Below are 25,161 nucleotides of genomic sequence, written 5' to 3' on the forward strand. Positions count from 1 at the left end.
CTCAGATGTAGGCTTTTGGATTCTAAAATATCATTGATATCCTCATTGATACATTAGTTTGGGAAGGAATTAATCAGATTGTTGCCAGGCTCTATCATCTTAAATACTCTACCTGTATGTTAGGTAGGTTAGCAGTGTAAGTTGTCATTTACAGATGCCACTGCAGTTGACTTGGAACCATAGTAATATGTTTTTCAGAGTGAATAAATATAATGGCGCATTTGCTGGGCATATTGGAGTGCACACATTTAGAGCCTAGCACTTGGGAGGCAGAGGTAGGAAGATCTCAGTTTGCATCCAACCTGGTCTATATATTATCAGACTTGTAGCTTGCACAAGTTATTCATCTACTTATATTTCCTTATATTTGCATTTGACCTGGTTAAAAGGTCAAGAAATAATATTTCCTATGTTTGAAACAAAGGATAATCAGTACTCTTCAGGACCTGTCTGGGTCTCTGAAGCATAAATGAAGTCTCATGAGACTGGATTAGTTAGCCACCAAACTGAGATGTTTTACAGCCAGCCTAGCACTTACTTCCTCTGAGAGTCTTTATTGCATGTATCCTCCCACACAGTAGCTTCTTGGCTGCTTTTGCACACCCTGGCATCATGTAAATTCCATTTACTATAAGGTCTTCACCAAAGCAGAATAGATACTCATGTCCTGTGCTTGGAGCTCTACAGCTTCAACTAAATACATGTTTTCTTTATGAACCTCCTGACTTCAAGTATCTTGTTACAGCAAGGAGATGGGGGAGACAAAATATAATCAAACTGAGTCTCCAACAGTGGATGAACAATTTAAAGAACGTGATGCATGTACATACTACAGTATCATCCAACAGCAGGAAAGGATGAAACAACAGGGTAGACCTAGATAGCATTGATAATGTGAAATAAGCCAGGCACAGAAACACAGACAACACATGGTCCTACATACGTGTAGGAGAAAAAAGTTCATCTCATGAAAGTAGAGAATAGTGGTTCCTAGAATCTGGGAAGTAGAAAGGGGAAGGGGCAGAGAACAATCAATATGTGAAATGCTATAGTTCTGGAAGATTAAGTTCTGGTGTTCCCTTGACTGTATAGTTAAGAAGGTACTATATGACAAATATACCTAGAAAGGAGGGTGTGCTAAACACACTCAAACACACACACACACACACACACACACACACACACAGCTACATGTTATCATAGTCTGATCATTGTACATCCATATATCAAAGCATCATATCCCATAAGTATGTATAATCATTTTGATAAAAAAGAAAAAGAGAAATGCATTTAACATATCTGCCTGCCAATCATCAGAGCTTAGTAACAGAGTACAGTATAGATTACTCACTATTTGCCTTTCTGGTTATAATCATGATGAGGCTGGCTGAGAGCTTTATCTCACCGCCACTGACCAGCATCTAAAGACTGTTACCATAGCTAACCTAGGAAAACCAAAACTTAAAGGGTAAAGTGTGGTTTCTTCTGACTACCCATTATTGTAAATACATGTAGTAGGGTTGAGAACATATCAATGGAACCACTCTAAGTCAGGGACTGTCTTTAAAGTGGTAAAAGCCAAACAAAGGCTATGTGCAATATGATTTCATTATTAACACAACAGGAAAAGAAATCTAATGTATAATGACAGCACAGCAGAAAGTAAAAGAATCACAGGAGTAGGTTGTCAAGGAGCATAAGTACATTGAATGATGGGTGTTCAGTGTCTTGATTGTAGGAATGTTTGCATAGTGTGTTCCTAGATATCCATGGGATCCGCGTTTTAGAATCCTCCGTAGTTAAAATCTTTGGTGCACAAGTACTTTAGCAAAGTCACAGTATTTTCATTAGTATTTATGCACAGACTCCTATATAATTTAAATCATTTCTAGATTACTTGTGACATGTGCTGCAATGAAAATGCTATGAAAGGAGTCGTTCTATATTGTCTAGGGAAGAAAAGGTCAGTATAGATGCACCTCCCCCAACTAATGGCTGTAGCTTGTGTCAAGTTAAATAAAACTAGTCAGCTCAGTCAAATTGCTTTACAACTGTCTCCACAGAGTATCTCTGGACCTTTTATCTTCTTAAATTGTAACTCTGTACCCATTAAACAAGAATCACCTCTTTTCCTGCATTAGTTATTTTGCTGGGGAAAAACTACCTGAGCAGAATCAACTTGGGAAGGAAGATTTATTTTAGCTCAGTTTCCTGCTTGGGGAGGCAGATAGTGATGGTGGCTCCTGCGTTGGTGGCAGATGCAACAGGAAACTAAGTATTGAGGCCAGAATAAGGACTACCTGTCATCTTCTAGCCCTGACATATGGCCCTTCTCCTGACAGCCTGGCCTCATGTCCAAAGGGGTCCACAGCTTCCCAAACAGAATCACTAGGTGGGAACCGAATGTTCATATCCATGTGGGAGACATTTTACATTTACACTATATATAACACTCTTCTCTGCTCACTGCCAGTTTCCATTGTATTTGCTAGTTCTAAATGTGACTACTTTAAGTACTTAGGTGACTGAGGCATATTTCATGTATGTGGTCTGGTTTCAGAATTTTCAGTACCTTTTAGGGCTGAATAATAATTTTTTATGTGTTGTCACCACTCTAGAGGTGGTGGGACCCTGGGAAAACTGAGCTGATAAATGAGGCAGACTGAAGTCTCATGCAATAGGCAACTTTATTTAGATCCTCAGGCAGTTTATACTCTGAGGGTGAAGAAAGGTCACCTGAGTAAAGTTCTGGTGAGATAAGCTGTGTACAACCACAGGGACAAGCTGCATGTGGCAAAGACCTGTTCTTCCATAGAGACGTAGAAAGGGTAGTGTAGACATTTGATTGAGTAACACCAGCAGTAATGAGGAGTAATCTTAAGTAAAGTCACTCCTATCTGTTACACCTGCCACGAAAGGACTTCCCAGGAACAATTCTGTGTCTTACAGAAGCGTGTCACAACACTCTTGTTTTCTTGGAGTGTTCTCAAGCACTCGGAATTCTCCTCATTGGGCTCCATTCCAGGACCGTGTTCTGACAGTATGTGTGCACAACGTTCTGGTCATCCATTCATCTACTATGGGCTGTCTCCTGCTCTTGGCTACTGGAAATAGTGCTGCTACAAACCCAGCAGACAGACATACCTGTTTGAGTATCTATATTCAGGTTTTTTTTTTTTTTTATAATGGAATCAAAAGTGAGTGGCTGGTTTTTAAAAAATTACTGTGCTGTTTTTCCCAGCAGTTCATTACCTTATGGAAAGATTTAAGGAAGGGAAAAAATCTGTCCATGTAGTTTTCATTCCAGTTGTTCTTTCCTTTGCGAAGATCATTTCTCTTGAGCATCCTTTTCCTTCTGCCTAAAGGACATACAATTTTGTGGTGCACATATGCTGTCCACCCTGATGGTTAGTCAGTCCTTCCACCCAAGCTTTCGTTTTAACTTTCTGAAAAATAGTTTGCTTTTTAAAAAATATTTTTAAAAATAAATCTGTTAATTTTAGGGGTCTTTATTGTAGGCACAACCACCCTATGTAATTTCAAGTATTTTCTCCCAATCTGTGACTCTTCTTTTCTCCATCTTGGTGGTGACCTTTGAAGAACAAAAGCTTTAATTTTGATGAAGTCCAATATTATCAACTTCCTTGATTTTTGTTTTTGATATTGCATTAGCTACTTTTCTATTGCTGTGATAAAACATTATGACCAAGGTAACGTACAAGAATGCATTTGATCTGTCATACAGTTTTTAGAGGGTTAGAGTCTATGATGACTGAGTGAAGGCTGAGAGCTCACATCTTGATCTACAGCAGAGAGAGAGAGACAGAGAGACAGAGAGAGAGCGCGCACATTGGGAATCACAGAGACTTTCTGAAACTTCAATCCACCCACCTTGACACATCTCCAATAAAGCCATGTCTCTTAAACCTTCCCAAATAGGTCCACCAACTGGGGACCAAGTAGTCAATCATAGGCGCCTTTGAGGCCATTCTTATATAAAACTGCCACAGGTGTTAACCCTTTTAAAAGAAACATAATTTAAGCCATGTTCATATTTACTTGGTGGTGTTCCCCACTGCACCCCCAGTTCTGGGCATTGATCCTAGGACCTCACACATACTAGGCAAGTATTTGATTTCCAAACCACATGCCCAGCTCCAAAGTTTTGGCTTTAATATTTAGTTCTGTGAACTATTTTTGCTTAAAGCAAGGTGGGAGTCCAAATGTCTACTTTTTCATGCAAGTATATTTGGTTATCTCAGCACAGCTTATAGCAAAGACAGTTCTTTCCCCTATTGGACTGAGCCTTTTGTCAAATAGTTAGCTGTAAGTACTAGGGTTTTTCACTGAACCTTCTGTTATATTCATGCATCTACTTTGTGAATTTACGTATTTTTCCCCTGGTATATTAGTGAAATTGTTTCCAGTGCCCCGGGAGTTTGACTTTTCCCTCTAATCCTTTAGGGTGATTCTCTAGACTCTGGTGATTCTTCATACACATGCACTGGTTGGTACATAGCTGAATTCTCCAAATCTGATAACCCCTAGTTTTAAGATGACTCCAGCTGTTTCAGTCTCCCAGTGATCTTGACTGTCGCACTTCATCTCACAAAGCCCACCCGACTGCCTGGATTTTCTACCCTGTACTTCACCCTGGGAAATGTCTCAGACTGTAAATTAGGATGGCTGTGGAATGGGATCATTATGTTTGTTGCCTTGCCTTGGCTGTTACTTTGTTACAAACTATTGATTGACATGGTTTTGTCTTTTGCAGGGGAGGGTAGAAATCTAAATTCAGTTCTTGATGTTTTTTGGGGGGGTCTTCTGTTAGAATGTGATGCCACTGAAAGTTTAAGTAGTTCGGCTGGCCTTGAGTAGTTGGTTCCCTTGCCTCAATTTGAGGAGTGGGATGACTGACAAGTACCACCACCCCTTCATTTACTTTTTAAGAGGAAGAATCGATGTTGGAATAGGTGTTCTAGAACAGTAGTTCTCAACCTACCTAGTGCTGTAACCCTTTAATACATGCAGTTCCTCATGTTGTGATGACTCCAACCATAACATTATTTTGTTGTTACTTCATAACTGCAATATTGCTGCTGATATGAAATGTAATGTAATCTTGTGTTTTCTGATGGTACTCGGTCCCTTTCTAGTGAAAGGGAAGTTTAACACCCAAAGGGATCACGACTCACAGGTTGAGAATTGCTGTTGTATAAGGAGTCTTTTCTATTTGAACTTTAAAGAAATGGCTATTAAAATACTATTTGATGATAAGAGATTGCACTTAAATTGAACAATTAATTGAATCCAACTTAGCAGAATAAATAAAATGAGGCTGAAGCCTACATGTTTATGTGTAATTAAAATGTGATGTGCAGGGCAAGATTTTTATGTGTGATAGTACTAATAGTAGAGACAGATTGATCCATTTACATTGACGTTTGAAACCTATTTTTCTCTAACATTTACAGTTTCCTTTAGTTAGGGTTTGTGGAACACTTAATATATGTTCAAGGCATTCTTGTAAATATTATGATTATTAAGTCATTGAAATGTTTGCAACTGTGTAGTTATGCTAGTGTTATAATCTTAATTTTTCACATGCATAGATGAAATCCTAGATTAATCAATCCCCAGTATGTTTTAAAAAATAGAAAGTTCAGGAGCTGGCCCAGATGGCACACACCTGTGATCCTTGTACTCCAGAGAACAGAACAGGATTGAAGCATACCTGAACGGAACAGTGACTTGTGATGGAGAAGAGGAGAAAAGAAAAAATAAAATCAAACAGTTGGTTTGTTTCACAGGTTGTAGTTTACTAAACCATTGTTAATCAGAGTAAACAAACTCATAAACAATAATCTGATTGTCTTAGTAGCTGAAGAAGGTGTACATAGTTGTGTTTAACAGTAGAATTATTGTAAAGTAGTAAAAATGCATGAATGATCATCACATTAGTGTCATTGATTTATACTGACATAATAAAGGAAAAGCAATTTGAGAAATTATATATTCTAAATGAATGCCTTAGTAAACAATTTGAGACATAAAAATAATACTGTATCACCTATATACAATAAAGAAACACATGATAAAGCCAGATAAATTGGTGCGTGCTTCTAATTCCAGCACTTGTGAGGTTGAGGCAGGATAAAGAGTTTGAGGCCAGCCTGGGCTTGTAGCTGATGACCAAACAAAGCTTGCTAATTGTTGAGCTAGAATAGTTGCTACATCTGGGTGTAGAGTGGGGCTGCAAATGGTCCAGGGAGAAGGATGCAGCTGCTTTAGTGATTTTTCTTTTAGTTTATTTTATATTTTATAATAAATTTTACAGGAAACAAAGGAAAGGAATTGGTAAGACTGTGTGTGTGTGCCGGGTGGTGGTGGTGCACGCCTTTAATCCTAGCACTCGGGAGGCAGAGGCAGGCGGATCTCTGTGAGTTGGAGGCTGGGCTGGACCAACAGCCTCCAAAACAATACAGAGAAACCCTGTCTCGTAAAACAAAACAAAAACAAAAAAAGTATTTATCTGAAATTAATTGAATTCATTATCTTGCATTTTAATATGGTCATTCTATTATGAGCAAATGCTATGATGTTTAATTTTCAGGAAATATTGATTGCTTTTATATTTTTGAACAGTCTTACATTATTCTTTTTTGGTCAGGGTCTAGCCAGTCGTTTGAAGATTAGATACCATGTTACTATTATAAGCTGTATTAATTCAGCTTTGGGGTTTATGTCAGATTTTAGAGCAATTGGAGGATCTTAGGTAATTTCCAGTAATCATCAACAAAAATTCATTAGAATGAGATAAAAATGGCTTTGTGTCTACACAAATCTGATTGTAATAAATCCCTGGTGTATTTTGTTGCAGGTTTGGTAAGAGTCAAGGGTTTTGAATTTTGAGATCCAGCCTATAGGTATTTCATACCTTCCATAATAGACTTGATATTTATCTAACTGGACAAGCCCCACCTACAACCATAGTGTACCCCTCTATTTTCTTGTCCCCACATAAGTAGTCCTCCAGTGTCCTCAAACTGTTTTTACGGGGCTTCTTCCTAGTGCTGCCATTGCTAATTCTGAGGGTTATGTTATCGGTGTGGCTCTCCCTGCACGCCTCCCAAGCAAACCTCCTACCATCAGAATTCAAGAACCCTTTAAAACAGAGTGCCGCTGACTTTCCTCCTGTGTTTAAACATTAGCTATGTTTAAACCTTACTGTTGCCAGGCGGTGGTGGTGCACGCCTCTAGTCCCAGTTGGACTCGGGAGGCAAAGGCAGGAGAATCTCTGTGGGTTCGAGACCAGCTTGGTCTACAAGAGCTAGTTCTGGGACAGCCTCCAAAGTCACAGAGAAACCCTGTCTCGAAAAACCAAGGGAAAAAAAACAAACAAACTTAGTGTCTTCGCTGTTGTCAGCTGTCTTCAGTGTTGGATAAAAGTTATACTACTCTGACCAAGATGTAGTGGGGTGTTTTATAAATTAATGAGCAGTGGAGAGCCACTGTGACCCAAGGGGTCTTTTTACTTCCCTAGGTATGGAAGGATAGAAGGGCTGTTTACTTATTTACTTACTTAACTCATGAGCTTTTTTTGTTTTGTTTTGTTTTGTTTTTTAACAGTTTGAGCTCCTGGTGCAGGTGTCTTATATTTTAAAGTAGCCATTTTATCCTACATTATTTTAATTACTTTAGTGTCCCATGCTATTTTGATCATTCTTTATAGGACTGTGAGATACTCTCTAATTTTTTTTGTGTTCTTTCATTATTAATATTTGCTACTTATTTTTCTTCTAGTCTTTTTTTTTAAACAGCAGCCTTTCTCTTTCCCCAGAAGTTATTTCAGTGTGTCTTATGCTTTAGAAACAACTGAATGACTCAGCATGACAAAGTTTTCTTTTTAGCCACACTGTGTGTGATGGTTCAGCTGGGTTCTCTGATACCATCCTTATCCTAGGATGCCAGGTAACAACATTATCACTCTTTGAAAGTTTTCATTGGACACAATACAGGTCAGGGCATTTCTGATCCTCTTTCAGTTGCTTGTTCATACCTAACTATAAGAGGTCAAGTTTGTCTAATACTTTTAGATGCCCAAGAGAACTCAAGAGTATTTTATACATAGCAAGAATTGTCACATGTCAGGTCTCCACACATGATTGATCTCATCCTACTTTGTGCTTCTGTGATATTTTGTAAACTGTTTACTTAGTGAGTTCCAGACCAGCCAGGGGCTACATTGTGGTACTTTGTCTCAGAAAAAGGGGTAGGGGGAAGATGCGTGAACCTTACTCAAGAGCAGTCATGCCAGAGTCTCAGGCTGGGTCTAGGCATCGGAATCATTTTAAATGACATGCAATTTCGAAGTATAAATGGGACTAAGAACCATTGATATGTTCATTGCTCATTTTCTGGAGAGACCCTTTGAACATCAGGCTTTACTTTGCTTTTATTATTCCTGAAGCTTACCATGTTTCCTGTCATTTTGGCCCCAAACCTGTGTTATATATTCATTTTTATATTTGTGTATAAATATAATATGTAGTTTTGGAGACACTACATTTTTAAGAATTAGCACTACATCTAATTAGTTTATCATATACATATCTAGTTCTTGTCATACTGTCTGTCACACAGGTTTTCTAAGTCTCTCTCTGCACACACACACACTCTGATACCCATGCCCACATTCATGTGTTTCTCACATGTTGTACTTTTGTCTTTTCTTTCAGTAGATGAGATAAATAACATTTGGGGAAGAAAGAAACGTGAGGATAACATTTTTAAAATACAAAGCAAAACTGCACACAGACAGGCAAGGTTATCAGTGTTCATTTAAACACCCTCAGGGCTTGGCTCTTGTGGCTGCTGTCTCTAACAGCTGACCACAGTAGCATCCACTTAACCTCCAGCTCCTTTGATCAGTGATGCAACTAATCCAATCCTGAACTGTGCCTCCTCCTCCAGTGATGCCCATTGTTTGGGTGTTTGATAATCAGATTCTTATAGTATGTACTGAAAGAGTATTACATTCTGGGGATAGCATGTTAAAAGCAAACCCAGATTTGAGATGAGACAGATACAGTATACACATTCCATAACTAGAATGATATTCTAATTTCACAATAATATGGTTATCTTATCCTTTGAGTAACAAGTCTTCTTTCTTTTCATGTGTGTCAGCCAATTATAAATTATTTTATTTATTTTAAGAGGTAAGCTTCTTATAAATGCAAAGTACAAGTAAGTTTACTTAATGTCTACCTTTTTGTGGGTGATGTGTGTGGGTGTGTGTGCATACTTGCACTCCTGTATACACATTATGGAGATTAAAAAGGACAATTTGCAGGAGTTGGTTCATTTTCCTCCATGTGGGTTCCAAGGACTAAGCTCAGGTAATCAGTCATCTCTCCAGCCCAGAAGGTCTGCCTGGGTGTGCGCTTGTGTGAGTGAAGGCAAGGGGGTAACTTTGGGTGTCATTTTCAGAAATGCCATCCACCTCCTTTGAAATAGTGTTGCTCTGGCCTGGAACTCGCCAATTAGGCTAGATTGACTGGCCAGTGAGCCCCTAGGATTTTCTGTCTCTGCCTCCTGGGTGCTGGGATTACAAGCACTCTCCACCATACCCCACCATTCCAATCTTTTTACATGGGTGCTGGGGATCAAATTCAGGTTCTTTTTTTTTTTTCTTTTTTTGGTTTTTATGAGACAGGGTTTCTCTGTATTGTTTTGGAGGCTGTCGGTCCAGCCTGGCCTCGAACTACAGAGATCCGCCTGCCTCTGCCTCCCGAGTGCTGGGATTAAAGGCATGCGCCACCACCGCCCGGCTCAAATTCAGGTTCTTGTAGTCACAAAGCAAGCACTTTATTGACTGAGTCATACTGCCAGCCCCAAAGGGTCTCCCCTTTTAAAAAGTTCTTTAGAAAAACATCCATTCAGATTGAAGCAAAATTAAATTATGTTTGACATCGAAGTTTCTGCAGTTTAGCAGCTCATATTGTTGTTTGGGAATCTCTGAACAATAATGCATAGGACAATCACTGCCATGTGTTTGTGCTTTCTTTTGCTTTGCTCCCTTCTGTTCCTTCCCCACTTGGGAAAGGCTTGTGTATTCTTCAGAATTTAGCACAAGGGAAGATGTTTCAAATTGGCTATTGTGATTGTGTGCTGTCTTTTATTTTTGTCCTTGTTCTAATGTGTTGCAGTCTTTATTTTGTTTCTTGGGTGCCTTCTACTTTGCAAACTTTTTAAAGGTGGAGAATTGCTTCCTTTTCATAGCCATATGACAGAAGGCCTCCTAAGCTTGTGATTATTGAATGAATAAATAAAAGCGTGTATTCTATATATCCATGTATATATGAGTGAAAAAGGTTGCCTAGAGTAACTAGGATATGAACTAATGAATTTTAAATGCTTCACAGAATGATCATTTGTAACTGATTTTGTAATTTAAAATAGGAAGAATTAGTTGGATGGTATTTTTTAAATGGGGCCAGGCCAGCAAAATGGCTAAGCTGTTAAAAGTGACTTTAAGCTTGACAATGTGAATTTGATCCCTAAAGCCTGTGATGGAAGGGGAGAACTGAATACTGAAGGTCGTTCTCCCAATTTTGTATATGCAAGCTTGCTCATGCATGCACATACACAAAAGTGTGTGTGTGTGTGTGTGTGTGTGTGTGTGTGTGTGTGTGTGTGTGTGTGTGTGTAGAAGGCTGCTAAATAGTTGCGGTGTCTCTCCCCCCAACCCCCTCTCTCGTTTTCAAGACAGGGTTTCTCTGTTTTGTTTTAGAAGCTGTCCTGGAACTCACTCTGTGGAGCAGGCTGGCCTAGAACTCACAGAGATCCGCCTGCCTCTGCCTCCCGAGTGCTGGGATTAAAGGCATGTGCCACCAACGCCAGGCTGTTGCAGTGTCTCTTAATGAACAATTTTGATGCTTCAATATTCTGTCTTTCCTGGTCTCCTGTGTGAGTTATAAAAGACAGTGTAGTTTGCTGCTCTCAGATGTTTATAGTTATCTTTTGGGTTCTAACATTTGAACTCAAAAAAAAAAAAAGTCACGTTTGACCCTTTCCTATCATGTGGATGGTAGTAGAAGTCACACAGAATGGAAGGCTTTGAGTCTGTTCTAGTAAGACAGTTTATAGATGTGTATTGTGACTGATATTCATGACATACACACACATTTTTAAGTAGGTGAAAATTGTTTCAAAGTGACTGTCAAAGGGTGGTCTTAAAGGGAAAGAAGTGTCCGAGTTGTGCAGCAGACCCTGGGCCACCAGTTCTTACGTTACTTTTATCAGCTCCCTCATGACTAGGTAATGGTGTCCTCTACGTCTCCTGCAGCATATCACATCACTTTCACCCCATGGCCGGTTCCCCACTGCACGTTTGTGTTTTTAAATTATTGGCTTTTATGGTGCCGCTTAGTTTGTTGTGTTGGAGAAACTCGGTAGGCTTATAGTGGAAAAGTTTTCCAAAGGGAGCTGAATTTGTCAGATAATTAGAGGGCTTAACCGGAGGTGAAAAGGATAAAAAGAATATTGTGTAAGAATATGCTGGACTTCCCAGTTTTTGCATTCTTGAACCATTGCATTTTTCTATCATTTTAAACTTCTAATGAATAAGTACATTTTTTTAGTTATAGTTACTCAGGACTGCAGAGGTATTTCAACAAGAAGTAAAATTATCTCTCTACCATCATATTGGTAATTATTTATCAATTTATCCCAAACATTTAGTGTCAGATATATATAAGGTGTAAGTTTTCAGATGTTTACTTCTCGGTCTGATAATGTTTTCAAGATTATTCAGATTCAAGATTATTCAGATTCAAGATATAGCATATGTACATTAATCTTCAATTTTAGTATTTTAGTATCTTGTCTATATAGTTTTTTATTTCTTAAAATAAAAATATAGGTAATATTAGTATTTATAAATGTGGCATTTGAAAAGCAGTGCATCATTATTTTGACATTTCCATTCTTATTTTCTTCCCTTTTTTGTCTCTTTCTTTTTAAAGAATTAATGTGCCATCTGGAAACCTGAGATCATGCCATAAAAGGAATTTTGGCTTTTTTTGGCAACCAGTCATCAGGATATGCTGTGACTGCACCTTATCAGAATAATGAAATATAATTAGAAAGGTGTATTAACTCCTATGCTTCAAAGCAGGTTTATATGAGAATTTTATATGCACATTGAAAATTAAAAATTTCCTGGCAATTTATCTCAAATGTTAATATGATTAATTGTATAGTTGTTGGATTCTCAAGCCTGATTGTAAGTGAAATTTCTTAGGACTAAAATGGTTCTGAGCTATTTCTAAACACTATGCTAGGTTTTTGTTCTGGTGTTAAAATAAGCAAATACAATTAGTTTATATGTTTATCTGAGGAGAGAGTTGCAGCATTACATTGCAATTAACTTGCTGTGTTCTTTTCTGAATAATGCAGTCACTGGAACTGTCAACCAAGGACTCCTCCCCCCTCTCTTGGAACAATTTTAACTCTAAAAAGTAACAAGTTTTTTAAAAATTAATTGAGAGCAAATAGCTGAAATCATGTAGCGAAAGGGTTAAGTCCACATGAAAGAATTCATTTCCACTTTAATGACCTAGCCTTGCTGGGTTAGGACAGTGGGGAGCATGCTTCTGACTTGCTCTCCTATTGCCAATTAACACCTCCTAGAACAGGTTGCTTCAGCTAGTCATTGAAGCTCAGGCAGCAGAGAGAGTTTACATGCAGCTTGTTTTTCACACTAGTTGTTTAATACTCAAAAATTAAAGTATTAAAAGGTTCTTTCTTACCTTGCTGGCTAAGAGATAAACAATACAGTGGTAGTTAGTTGTATATGTTTGGATTCACTTATTATTTTGTGTTTTTGTTTTTAAGAAGTTTTTAATTGATAAAGCTGATGGTGGTAGTTCACTGAATTTATGAATTTTATAATATAATTCAGGCCTATAAAATTTAAAAATATTTTCTGTCAACTGCTTAGCATACTGCACATTTGGGTTTGTTTCATATTAAAAATACAATCACCTTCATTTGTTAGTAAAGTCTCCTTTCTCTTTTTTAAAAAGCATGTATTTTAATAGACTTTTAAAGATAATTCCAAAATTTAGACCAAGTATACACCTTAAACAGTTATAATAAAAAATAAGTCTGTATGACATTTTTATGCTAAAATAACAATTTTGAAATGTTTCATGTCATTTCCCAAAGTAAATTTATATTCTTAGATATTTGGGGTATGTTTTAATTCACAGATACTATTTATTTTACATTTCTTTTATGTGACACTTTGGTTCATGATTAATCAGCAGGTATTTTAATAACATAATAAAATTGGCTAAATAATTGATACCAGTTCACACTAAGAGAAAGGTGGAGTAATATAACTAATAGTGTTAACAAATTTGTTAAAAGGCCTGAGTAGGTAACACTTTGTTGGCTATGGTTTTTATGCTGTTATAATGGCAAATGCCTTTTTTTTCCTTAGCACTTAGTCAACAAGGACTGCCCAAGTAAAAGTCACAGCTTTTTTTTTAAATGCTAGATAAGATTTTTAACCTTCTAAATGAGGAGAAAACAAGACAAAACAGAAAACTCATGTTTCACTTAATTTAGCTATATTTAATATTTGTAGACGTGTGGTAATTTCTGTTTTACCCATTGCACAGGGATAAGCTTTGTGCTGCTGTAAAGTGCATCGTTTTACATCACTGGTGGATAGATGTTCATCTGAATAAAGGCTAGTTATGTTGCCTGTGGATCAATTATTGACCCTACAGTTGTTTAGGTAATTGACTCCTATATATCTTCAGCTTTCAGATGTAGACCCCTTGTCCCCACTTTTAAAACATACTTTAAGCAGTCAGATTTAAGCAATTCCAAAGTTGACAGTAGGAATTGAGTACTGCAGAATTCAATAACAAAAGCCTGTCAGTTCTAATCTTTGTGAGGGATACATACATGTAGTGGGTTTAAAGAATCATATAACTGTAAGTCATTCTAATTTATATTTTTGTTTAAGACGTGGTCTTGCTATATATCCTATGCTGACTGTGCCCTCCCTGTGGCCAGAGTGGTCTCAAATGTGCCCCAGTCCTCCTGCCTCAGCTTCTGGGATTACAGGTGTGTGCTGCCATGCCTGGCAGATCCTGGGTTTTAGATAGGAACATTCCTTTACGTTTTAACATGTAGCCTTAGAAGACATCCAGATGGTCCTTACTTTATGGATCTGCTAGATATGTGTGTGTGTTGATTTTGAGTGGAATTGTATGAAATACAGACTGACTTTCTTTAGTTCTGGATTTTTTCCCCCTTGCTTAGATTACCTCTATTAAATTCCAGTGCTTTCAGTCCTTGCAGAAGTTGCTTAAAAAAAAAAAAAAAAAGAACCCTCAGCATTTAACCTATCTAAAATGTGCTTTGCATTCGTAATGTGCTGGAAAGTAGTTGTCATAAGGTCAGTAGAGTGCACATGAAGAGTTTGCACAGTATGGAAGCTGACAGTTTTGTAACTGTGCTCTTGATTAAGCACCCGAAAGAAGATACCTTGCTTTTCATTACTGTATGTTGCTGAGTATACAATTAACCTAATAGTAGTTAGGGAACTTACTGTATTGTTTGATTTGATTACCCATCAACTGTTTAATCTGAGCAGTCATACTTGACCTTGGTTACAGGAACTTCATTTTAATCTTTTTGTGTCTTGGGCTAGCATAAGGTTTTTCTCATAGTGAACCCCAGCTTACTAGCTTGGATGTTTTTTCCCATTGGCTTATAGTTCTGTACACGATGTGGTCTAAAGTCATTGGGCCTCAGGGTTTCATCAGGGCTTAGAGACATGGAGGGCTGGCCTCTTTAGAACTCTGAGTTCTGAGCTGTGTCCATAACTTCTGATTCAGTAAGAATGTGTATTGCTGACAAGTTTCCAAGTGATACACGTGGGGCTAGTTCAGAGTTGGTACTTTCATTATTAGTCTAACTGTTGTGTTCTGTCAGGTTTTTTGGGGGGGGGGTAGGGGCTTCTTTGCCAAACATCCTCAGTTTTCTTTTTTCTTTTCTTTTTGTTTTGTTTTGTTTTACGAGACAGGGTTTCTCTGTATTGTTTTGGAGGCTGTCGGTCCAGCCTGGCCTCGAACTCACAGAGATACGCCTGCCTCTGCCTCCCGAGTGCTGGGATTAAAGGCGTGCGCCACCACCGCCTGGCCTCAGTTTTCTTAATATTTCATGTGTGTCGTGATTTTTCTCATGATCCTGTCCTGTGTAGCTCTACATTTTGAGAGTAAAGGGTTCTTTAAAAGTGGAGTATCACTGGGCATTGGTGACACACACCCATAATCCCAGTACTTGGGAGGTAGAAGCAGGTGGATCTCTGTGAGTGTGAGGCCAACCTGGTTTACAGAGTGAGTTCCAGGACAGCTGCAGCTGTTACACAGATAAACCCTGTCTTGGAAAAAAAAAAAAAAAAAAGAAAGAAAGTGGGATTTCTTGCTTAAAAGTCAAGAACTGGCCAAAAATCTGCATCCTTAAGTGCTTAAAAATACTTTGCACTAGTAAACACTTAAGCCTACCTGTTTGCTTTGAGGATTGATGACTAGTGACTAGTTAACCTTCCCTTCCATCAAAGCCTTTCATGCCAGTGTATTTGGTGGCTACACTCCTTGTAAATTTCATTTTTGTTGCCTCAGCTTTATTGAGCTACAATTGACAAAATTGTATGGTCTTAAGTTATACATATGCATGATGATTTGATTTGCATATATTTTGTGGAATGATTCTCACAGTCATGGTAGTTTCATATGCATTACCTTTTTTCCCTGTGGCCCTCCGTCCCTCCCTCCCTCCTTTGCTTTCAGGGAGCCTTCTTTCAAGATGCTAAATTAAAAATATCTCCTATAGCTGGACTCAATCGTGCACTCTTCTAAGCCCCCTGCACAAGGCAGAGGCAAGGGGATGTCTGTGAGTTTGAGTTCCAAGACAGGTAGAGCTACATAGAGAAACCCTGTTCCTATAGTAACAGATAAAGATACTTGCTTTAAGTGTATGCTTACTGCTGTTAAAGATGACTAAAACCATCAGAGGATGAGGCTTTCAACTATGTTCTTTAATTGTAGGTTAAGTTCTTGGGTTTATTTGCATTATGTAAAGACAGTTATGAGCATTCTAGTTCCTGCAAACATCTTTGTTTATTTACTCAAATAATTTCTAGGAGTGCAAAAATAGGTCACTAAGTTTGTATAACCCTAATGCTGTTGCTATACATTGTTCAGCTGCTATTGATGGATTATACCAGTTCATATCACTACCAGTGCTGATCAGTGTTTCCTTTATTACCCTTTCCAAAAGTGGACACTGTAAAACTTGTCTTGTTGGGGGACAAGTCTTAATGTGTTAATTGGTATTTCTTTAATTAAAGAAGGTCAGCTAGGGAGGTTGGACACTTTTCATGTTTATATCATTTTGTATTTCTTATATAATTAGCTTCTATATTCTTTGCCTGTGTTTCTGCTGAGGACTTAGTAATTTTTAAAATTTGTATAATGACTTTTTTGCATATAGCTAATATGAGACAACTAATTTTCAGACTATTTTCCTTTTTAATATTCAGAAATTACAGTTTTTCTTTTGGTCTTTCAAGACAGGCTTTCTTTGTGTAGCCTTAGATTATGTTTTTAATTGTATATTCTTTTGTTGATGGTTTTGTACCTATCAGATGTGTTCCTGCTCACATAGACATTCGTTACTAGAAAAATTTTTGCCATGCATTGATTTTCTTTTTTAATGTAAGTCTTCAATCCTCTTGGTTAATACTGTAGCATGATATAAAAAGGAGATTTAGTTTTAAGTGCTTCCACTACTAAGCAAGATAAAAAGAAAAGATAGAATATGTTCAGGTTTATTGCGGCAACTTGGAAAGCTAATGAAGTGAAATGTCTAAAATAGCATAGAAGTCTAGTTAGGTTCAAAATGGAGATAACCTGAGTTTATCAATACCCTGATTGAAAAAGTTACAGAAGCCAGCTCTAAAAGTTGCTATAGAGCCAAATGTTTTAATAGTGAATTCTTTGAATTTTAAATTCTAGGTAATTTAATATGTGCACAGAACAGGATATAAAAATTGAAAACTTTGTAACTGGAAAATGTAAAAGTTTCCAGATTATTTTATTTATTTTGGTTTTTCGAGGCAGGGTTTTTCTGTAGGTTTGGCTACTGTCCTGGAACTTTCTTTGAAGACCACACTGGCCTCGAACTCACAGAGATCTGCCTGCCTCTGTCTCCCAATTGCTGGGATTAAAGACATGTGCCACCACCGCCCGGCCTCCAGATTATTTTATAAATTCTTCATATTGATACCAGAACCTAATAAACTTAACAAAGAGAAATGGGCCAGTGTCACTATTAACCTGAAAACCAAGATGTAAGTACAAACTATTTAGTTGGTTTTAGAAGTACAAAGAGGAGTTAATACTATACAGTATTATTCTGTTTCAGTGAAGAAGCAAAAGCCAAGTGAACTACCGTAGCCACTGTGACTTTTACAGAAACATGCAGGCCTAAAGTGCGCATCCAAACTCAACATTCAAATGTTTCGAAGTCACAAATAGTAAAGCACTCAAGAGAGAGAGAGAGAGAGATTTGTAGCAGTTTGATTTTGGGATTCTGGGTGCATAATTGGTTTAAACTGCAGATGTTCTGAAATCTGAACATGTCTGCTCCTGAATTGTTCAATTAATTCAGTTTCTTGTTGACTAATTTTCTTAGTCTTTGCATCATTACTTTTAAGCAGTATATTCATGAATTTCTACTTTAAATGAACTTGGAGCACGTGTACCTTTGTAACACAGGACATTGTTCATCATTGTATTTATTCATAAACAGTTTATTTCATCTTACCTTATCATTTAGTATTTTTTTATTTTTAAATTTTCTTGTTTTTTGATTTTTTTAAATGAGTATATGTGTTTTAAAGACTTAATTGGGTGGCTGTAGGAGAAACCTTTTTTACTGTCCGGTACACTGACCGACTCTTGTAGTTCACTAAGCAAACCTGTTTTTAGAAAACGGAGAAAGCAGGTCTCCCCATTGTGTGTCAGCTGTCCTTGAACCCACAGGCTTCCCCTGGCAGTCTTCAGTAAAGCCAGAATGGCCTCAGCCCCCAGCTTCTTCCAGTGCCTTACAGCAGTCTCGTGTTTAATTCCTTTCCCTCACTGACTTGGTAAGATTTACATACACCGTGCTTTAAGTTTTCAGGAGTTCAAAATGTCAAGCATCTTTCAAATCTGTACGTCTACAATAGTCACCACTGAGCTCTATCCCCCTCCATTTGTAAGAGATAATATTTTATTCTGTGTCACTGTATGAAACCTACAATAATGTTATTTTGCCCGTTTCTTCTTGTATAACTTCAGTTCTTTTTAAATCTTGTCTTTCTTTCCTCCAATACTATATTACAAACAAAATCACATTCTACTGAGAGGTTTTCTAAAATGTTTGTTATTCCAATTTGTAGATGACTTTTTGAATTATCAGTATCTAGTCTACAGAACTATTTACCAAAAGTCTCTAGTTGTAGATTGTCTATAATTCCACATTTTTCCCTGTTGAGGGCTGTCTTGGTTGTTTAGCCGCTTAAGTTTTTACATTCCTCTCTTAACTCTGTGTCCATGGTCTTTAATGACATCTCTTCTTTATTCTCTCATTGAGTCTTATTCAGAACAGGTGTGTTTGTGTAGAAACATTGTAGCCTGGATGAGATGCTCACTGCTCTCATGGTCTTCATATTTATCCCATTTTCTCCTCCCTTTCCTTTTTTCTGTCGCACTGTACATTTAACTGCTATCAACCCCTCTTTACTTGCCAGTACCCCACCCCAATGCGGAGTAATTTTATTCTCTGGCTACCATGATTAAGAGATAAAATAGATGACCCACACCAGAGAGATCAGGAAGCGGAAGGCTTTGAAACCAAACCAAACTGGATCAATTAGCAAGACTTTGGGGGAAGGGAGGGAAGGAGAAGAGGAGCAGGCAGAGACCCTGTTGGGGGTGGAGAGAGGAGAGAGCAGAATAGTAAATATCATTGACTGTTGTCCTACAACAGCACTCATACCAAAAAGGGGCAAGGTTTTTCCTAACACAGGGCTTTCTGTTAGCGTGATTGTGAACCCTAAGAAAATAGATTGTAAGAGAAACTAAGCTCTCTCTCCAGTTGCATGTGCTTGCCTCTGCTCATAACTGGTGGAAATTCTCCTTTTCAGTTCTGTTAGCTTTTTTGATTCATTTGTTTTTCAGGAAGTATTACTGAGTTCTTGCTATGTGCCAGATACTTTTCTACGTACTGATTATATATAACACATAACAAAGGCAGTTTTCTTCCATTGATGACTGAAATAGTTTCTGGATTATATCAGTGATATATATAGGTAAAATGAGATCTCTTTTTCTTTTTAAAAAATAATTCTTTTTCTGGCAAATTGAAAAAGGCTATTTTAATATCTATACATGACACACAATTTTTAAAGTTGTTCTGTTTCCAAGAAATAACTTGAATATGGTATTTATCACCTTAAGGCTAAAGTATAACTTCCACAAATGTATCATCGCATTTGATATGATGCAGTCTTCAACTTTTTCTTAATCTGTCTTTAAATTTTTTACTAAATATTTATTTGACAACCAATAGAGACTTGTTTTATATATAAAGGAGTTTTACCTACACATATGTCCTGGACCTGTGGAGACCAGAAGGGATGTGATGTCATCAGAAACTTAAGTTACAAGCAGTTGTTAGCCATCATACGGGTGCTGGAATTAAAGCCTGGGTCCTCTGAAAGAACAGCCAGTGTTCTTAATCACTGAGCCATCTTTCCAGCCCCATTTCTTAACCTTAAGTTCTTAGCTAAGTGAATGAAATTAGATTATTAAAACTTTTATAACTTCAGCAAAAATTACTTTTGCTTACCAGTTAGTTTTCATTTTGAAGGAAAGTGTGTTCAGTGATGATAAATGAATAGTTTGCGCTTGACAACCATCTATGCTTAATGCTTCCAGTAAGTATTGTAAGATTTTTAAATGCCCCCAAATGTCATGGAATTTAGTTATACATAGAAGTACATGCATGTAGACAGTTAGTGGAGTATGAGTAAAGCAACTATTTAATTTCAACAAGTAAAAGCATTAAAAGCAAGAGAGAATGAGTAGTTAGCATATTTGACACCGTATAGACAAATAAAAAGGGTCAGGTAGAAACTGTTCTACACATCCCAGTATTAAAGAAACACAGACAAACTTTTTTTTTTTTTTGGTTTTCGAGACAGGGTTTCTCTGTGGCTTTGGAGGCTGTCCTGGAACTCGGTTGGTAGTCCGGGTTGGTCTCGAACTCACAGAGATCCGCCTGCCTCTGCCTCCCGAGTGCTGGGATTAAAGGTGTGTGCCACCAACGCCCAGCTCAAACTTTTTTTAATGATGTGTACTGCTTGGCATGGAGTTGTATTTACTGACTGCTGGGGTGAAGGCACCTTGAGGGTAAAAGACTACAAGTTGCTCAGTGAGGCTCATTCTGACAACCAATAGAGACTTGTTTCTCTTTGTGAATAAGAAGGATCTTTTGGGAGAAACTTGGTTTCATTAGCCAACTAAGTTATAGTTATTGGAAGTATTTTATGCCACCTACCTGACCGTATCTAGTGTGTTCCACCTGAGGTGGTTACATTTGTTTTGTGTGGGAAGGGAACAACTTCATTAGGCAACTGCAGAGCGTGTTCATCCACAGCTCTTTTCACCTAGGGGTTAGAAGTCTTCTCCCGCCTTGCCTGCACTCCATCCCTGGATCTGCAAGGGATCTCTGTCCCTAGTCTGCATGCTGTCTGCAGCTAAAGGGGAAAGAGCTCAGAGGATTTGCTGATTTTGTTGATCAAGCTAGTCCAGTAGGTTTTGGTATTCAGATTATATTATCTTGTAATATGTGGTAATGTTACAGTAATTGACAATAATTATTTTGTAGCCAAGGTAGAGGAGTACTTTTTGGAAGTAAACTTTGGGCCCATTGGAAAGTTGTCAGGGAACTGAGTTTTGTCTGTTGCTTTTAAACTTTATGAAAACATTTCTAATTATAATAGTTTATTATTTATGTTGTAATTGGATAAAAAGATAACTTGATTTTTTTCCTAGAATGTTTTTAAAATAATCAACTTTATTTCACATGTAACTTTAATTCTATCTTCTCTAATCTGAGTGTTATGAACTTGTTTCTAGGGTCCACCCACAGATGCTCCTGCCGTGGACACAGCAGAACAAGTCTATATCTCTTCCTTGGCATTGCTAAAGGTAAGTAAGGACCAGAGATACTTGCCTTAGAGCCTCCTTTGCAGTGACTCTTTTACTTTGGCATTTTTATCACCTTAATTCCCTCAGGCATAAGTATTGTTTAGGGTACATCTGTAAAATAGGCTTTTATTACCACAGAAGCAAAATAGGTTATTTGTGTGTGTGTGTGTGTGTGTGTGTGTGTGTGTGTGTCTGTCTGTCTGTCTGTGTCTGTGTCTGTGTGTGTGTTTCTGTGTGTCTGTGTCTATGTGTCTGTGCGTGAGCGTAAATGCGTGCATGCATACGTGCATGTGGAGATTTCAAATAAATGTGCTTTATGTCTGTATATCTTCCTCTTTACAGATGTTAAAACATGGCCGTGCCGGAGTTCCTATGGAAGTTATGGGTCTAATGCTTGGCGAATTTGTTGATGATTACACCGTCAGAGTGATTGATGTGTTTGCTATGCCACAGTCAGGAACTGTGAGTAGTGCTTTTATGTTGGCTGTTGCTTGTCTTATTATTCTTTCTTTTTTTTTTTTAATTTAAAATAGCTTTCATCTCTTTATGCTTTTTCTTTGCTGTAGGAAGCAGCAATCATAGGACTAGTAGTAGTGAATTTTATCTTGTACTGAATTAAATCAGTCTTTTAACTGCACCATGGACTCATAGACTGAATGATGCTAGTACTACATTCTTTATTCTTAACTTCAGTGAACCAAACAAGCTGGATTTAAAAGTTAGTTGTTATAAAAGTAGGGTGTTACACTAATTTCTCTGAATTTTTGATCAAAAAATTTTAAAACTGTATAAAATTTGAATGTATGTAAATTAATCCTCCTGTGAAGTTTCCATTGTTTTGAAGTCTCTGCTTTTTTTAATGTGCTATATATGGAGGTGAATGACTCACCTGTTAAGTAGTAAAATGTAGACTTTTGAAAGCAATCTATACTGTTTAAAATAATGTCTTCTTTTTAGAGGTAGTTTTGCTTTGCCTTTTATTTACTGAAGGAGTTTTTTAATAGGAAGTAGTACATTTAGGATGTGTTTGTTTATTTAAGATGAGGGTTTCACTGCATAGTCCTTGTTAGCCTGGAATTCTCTATGTAGTGCAGGCTAACCTTGAACTGACAGAGATCTTCCTGCCTCTGCATTGGAGTGTTGAGATTAAAGGAGTGTGTGACAGTGTGCCCTGTTGGATTTAAAGAAACGGGGGTGGGGTAATAAAAGGCAACACAGCTACTTATGCCTGGAATCCCCACACTGGAGAAGTGGAGGAAGAAGATCATCCTTGTCTTGAACAGATTCAAGATCATCCTTGTCTTGAATAGAACACTCGTTTTGAAGCCATTTGGTCCCACATTGAGACACTGTCTTAAAACAAAAAATGATAGTATTAATTCTACCTACGTTTCAAAACATGATATGTACCATTCTCACTTCTGTGTTTTCTGTGTGTCATGGATGGAGGGTTCCCTCTGCTGTGACAGTGTTCTCGGTAAGGCTGCCAACACTTATAAGGTGAAGCTGCTTGCTCTGTTTGAGGGTCCTTACATACTAAAGGACAACTTATACACATTTAAACGATGCCAGGCATACATACACATATGAAACAAATTTTTTCTGTAGACTAGTTGCTGTAGTATGTAACAGATTTGAAAATAATACAAAACAATAGGAAAATCTGTAATAAACACATCTTGGGTTTTTTTGTTGTTTGGGGGTTTATTTATTTTACTTTTTTTGGGTAAGTTGATTTGGAATTCTTTTGTCTTTCTGGATATCTATTATACTTTAGAAGATACTATGGAAGCACTATATTATCTGCAATTTATATTTAGATTAAGTCTTGGTCTACTATTCTTTTTCTATCAAAATATATAAAATAATAAAAATGAACTTACTTTTGCTATAAGTAGTTCCTATGTAGATAATCAGGATAATAAATTATTCTGATGCATTATTATCACACTTTGATGTAAATGTTCTTATGTCAGTGTGAGATAGGATATTTTGATCATTATATTCACTGTGTAGTAAGAGTCAGTAGTAGACTCTTCTGTAGAGGCTTGTGTCTGCATAGTCATCCCCGTCTCTTCTTCTTTTCCCCCTTCCTTCTCCCTGGATCCTACCCCCCCTCTACTTCTTTTCATTCTCTCCTCTTTAAAATAATGAAAACAAAACCCCAAAAAAGATAACCTTAGCCCAGTATCAGAGTACATAGTCTTGCTATCCAGGGATGCCTTCTTTATTAGAATTCATTGTGCTGTTTGCTTTGGTTGGAGGAAGTGCTTATGTTAAACTGGTTTGTTTAGCTACATTAGACTTAAATTCCTGATGCTGGAATGGTATTAGGAGGTGTGCTCGCCATAGGTAGTTGCAACTAAAAAAATCATAGTTTGTCATCTATTTGGTACTTCTAATGATATATATGTGTAATCAGAAATATATATGTAGCAACAGCTATAAACTTTTAATACCATGATTGTTGTCCCAGTCATTAGCTAACAGCATTTGATACTTGGAAGTTTTAGAAATATTGTTGGTATAAGTCTTAGAGTTTAGTGATTTCACAAAATTGGGGTAGGTTTTTGTTATTGTTCATTTACAGTATTTTCTTACCCCCAAGGTTTCCCAGACAGTCTTTTTTTTCCCCTAATCTAGGGTGTCAGTGTAGAAGCAGTTGATCCAGTGTTCCAAGCCAAAATGTTGGACATGCTGAAACAAACAGGAAGGTAGGTGTTATACATTAGCATTTCTTATGACAACCTTTTTTAGAAATGTTCCTTAAAGTTAATGAGTATTTGAGTATCATTCCAAGGGGGAGAGTCAGTGTAGTTGATCTGCCTGTGTGGTGCCTCTTGACATCCTGAATGAAAATCTACCAATCAGAACACTGCCTTGTATTACGATTCTCATGTCTTAGTCTTGGACTATAATAATGTTCCTCTGTTTAGCATCTAGAGTTACTTTCTCTTCACTTGTAATCAAAAGACCTGGTGGTATGATGAATTGCAGCCGAGTGCAGTTCTGAATAAGTGTTTGTAGACAAGAGTATAATCCAAGCGTTTCCCCCCTCAGACTAAGTCTCCCAATAGTTGTCCGTTCTCTTGCTCAGATTCTTCTACTGTGGAGAAAACTCCAAGATTAGTGTTAGCAAAAGGCTCAGCAGCTGAGCAGAGCAGTGCAAATTGGTTTTTGACTGAGTTCCTAGTTCTACTGCTGCTTTAATTGATATTTAATCCTTTCACAACAGTGGATCCTGGTGTCCATTGTTAAAAAATGTACTGTGTGCCTGGAAAATCAAGCTCCCAGAGCTAAGGAGTTAAAGAGTAGATATTTACTTGAATGCTGAAAGGCTAAAAACTGGCTCTGAGAAAGTGTGGTAACAAGGTGAAAAACTGAAAGCCTTATCTACCACTGCTAATGTGCATCTCTTAATGATAGCACTCCTTTGTCACACTTACTCATTTCCATGTTTTCTGGGTAATACGGTGTCCGATTTCAGAGTTTCTAATGGTGCTTTTTCACACCTGTGTGTTTTTCATCTTTTCTTAATTTATACCCTGTTAGTGTGTTGTTTCTTTTCATATCATCAGTGTATTACTTGTTGTGTTCTGAGTGTCTGAATGCCCTCTTTGTTTCAGGCCTGAGATGGTTGTTGGTTGGTATCACAGTCACCCTGGCTTTGGCTGTTGGCTTTCTGGTGTGGATATCAACACTCAGCAGAGCTTTGAAGCCTTGTCGGAGAGAGCTGTGGCAGTGGTTGTGGATCCCATTCAGAGTGTAAAAGGAAAGGTAGAGTCAATTCTAACTTTATTGCCATCGACTGCCACTT

At 37.6% G+C, this 25,161-nt stretch overlaps 1 protein-coding gene across 1 annotated transcript in view; it reads left to right on the forward strand.

Annotated features, from left to right (window-relative positions):
- Psmd14 (proteasome 26S subunit, non-ATPase 14) overlaps positions 1 to 25,161 on the forward strand; it is an 81,457-nt gene that overhangs the window by 23,591 nt on the left and 32,705 nt on the right. The window contains exons 4-7 of the mRNA XM_013112644.3: positions 21,273 to 21,344; positions 21,687 to 21,806; positions 23,988 to 24,058; positions 24,971 to 25,121. Of these exons, the coding sequence (XP_012968098.1) occupies positions 21,273 to 21,344; positions 21,687 to 21,806; positions 23,988 to 24,058; positions 24,971 to 25,121 (414 nt within the window). The remainder of the gene's footprint in view (positions 1 to 21,272; positions 21,345 to 21,686; positions 21,807 to 23,987; positions 24,059 to 24,970; positions 25,122 to 25,161) is intronic.

The sequence above is a fragment of the Mesocricetus auratus genome, unplaced genomic scaffold, assembly GCF_017639785.1.
Source record: "Mesocricetus auratus isolate SY011 unplaced genomic scaffold, BCM_Maur_2.0 Super-Scaffold_100004, whole genome shotgun sequence".
In the NCBI taxonomy this organism is placed as follows: Eukaryota; Metazoa; Chordata; class Mammalia; order Rodentia; family Cricetidae; genus Mesocricetus; species Mesocricetus auratus.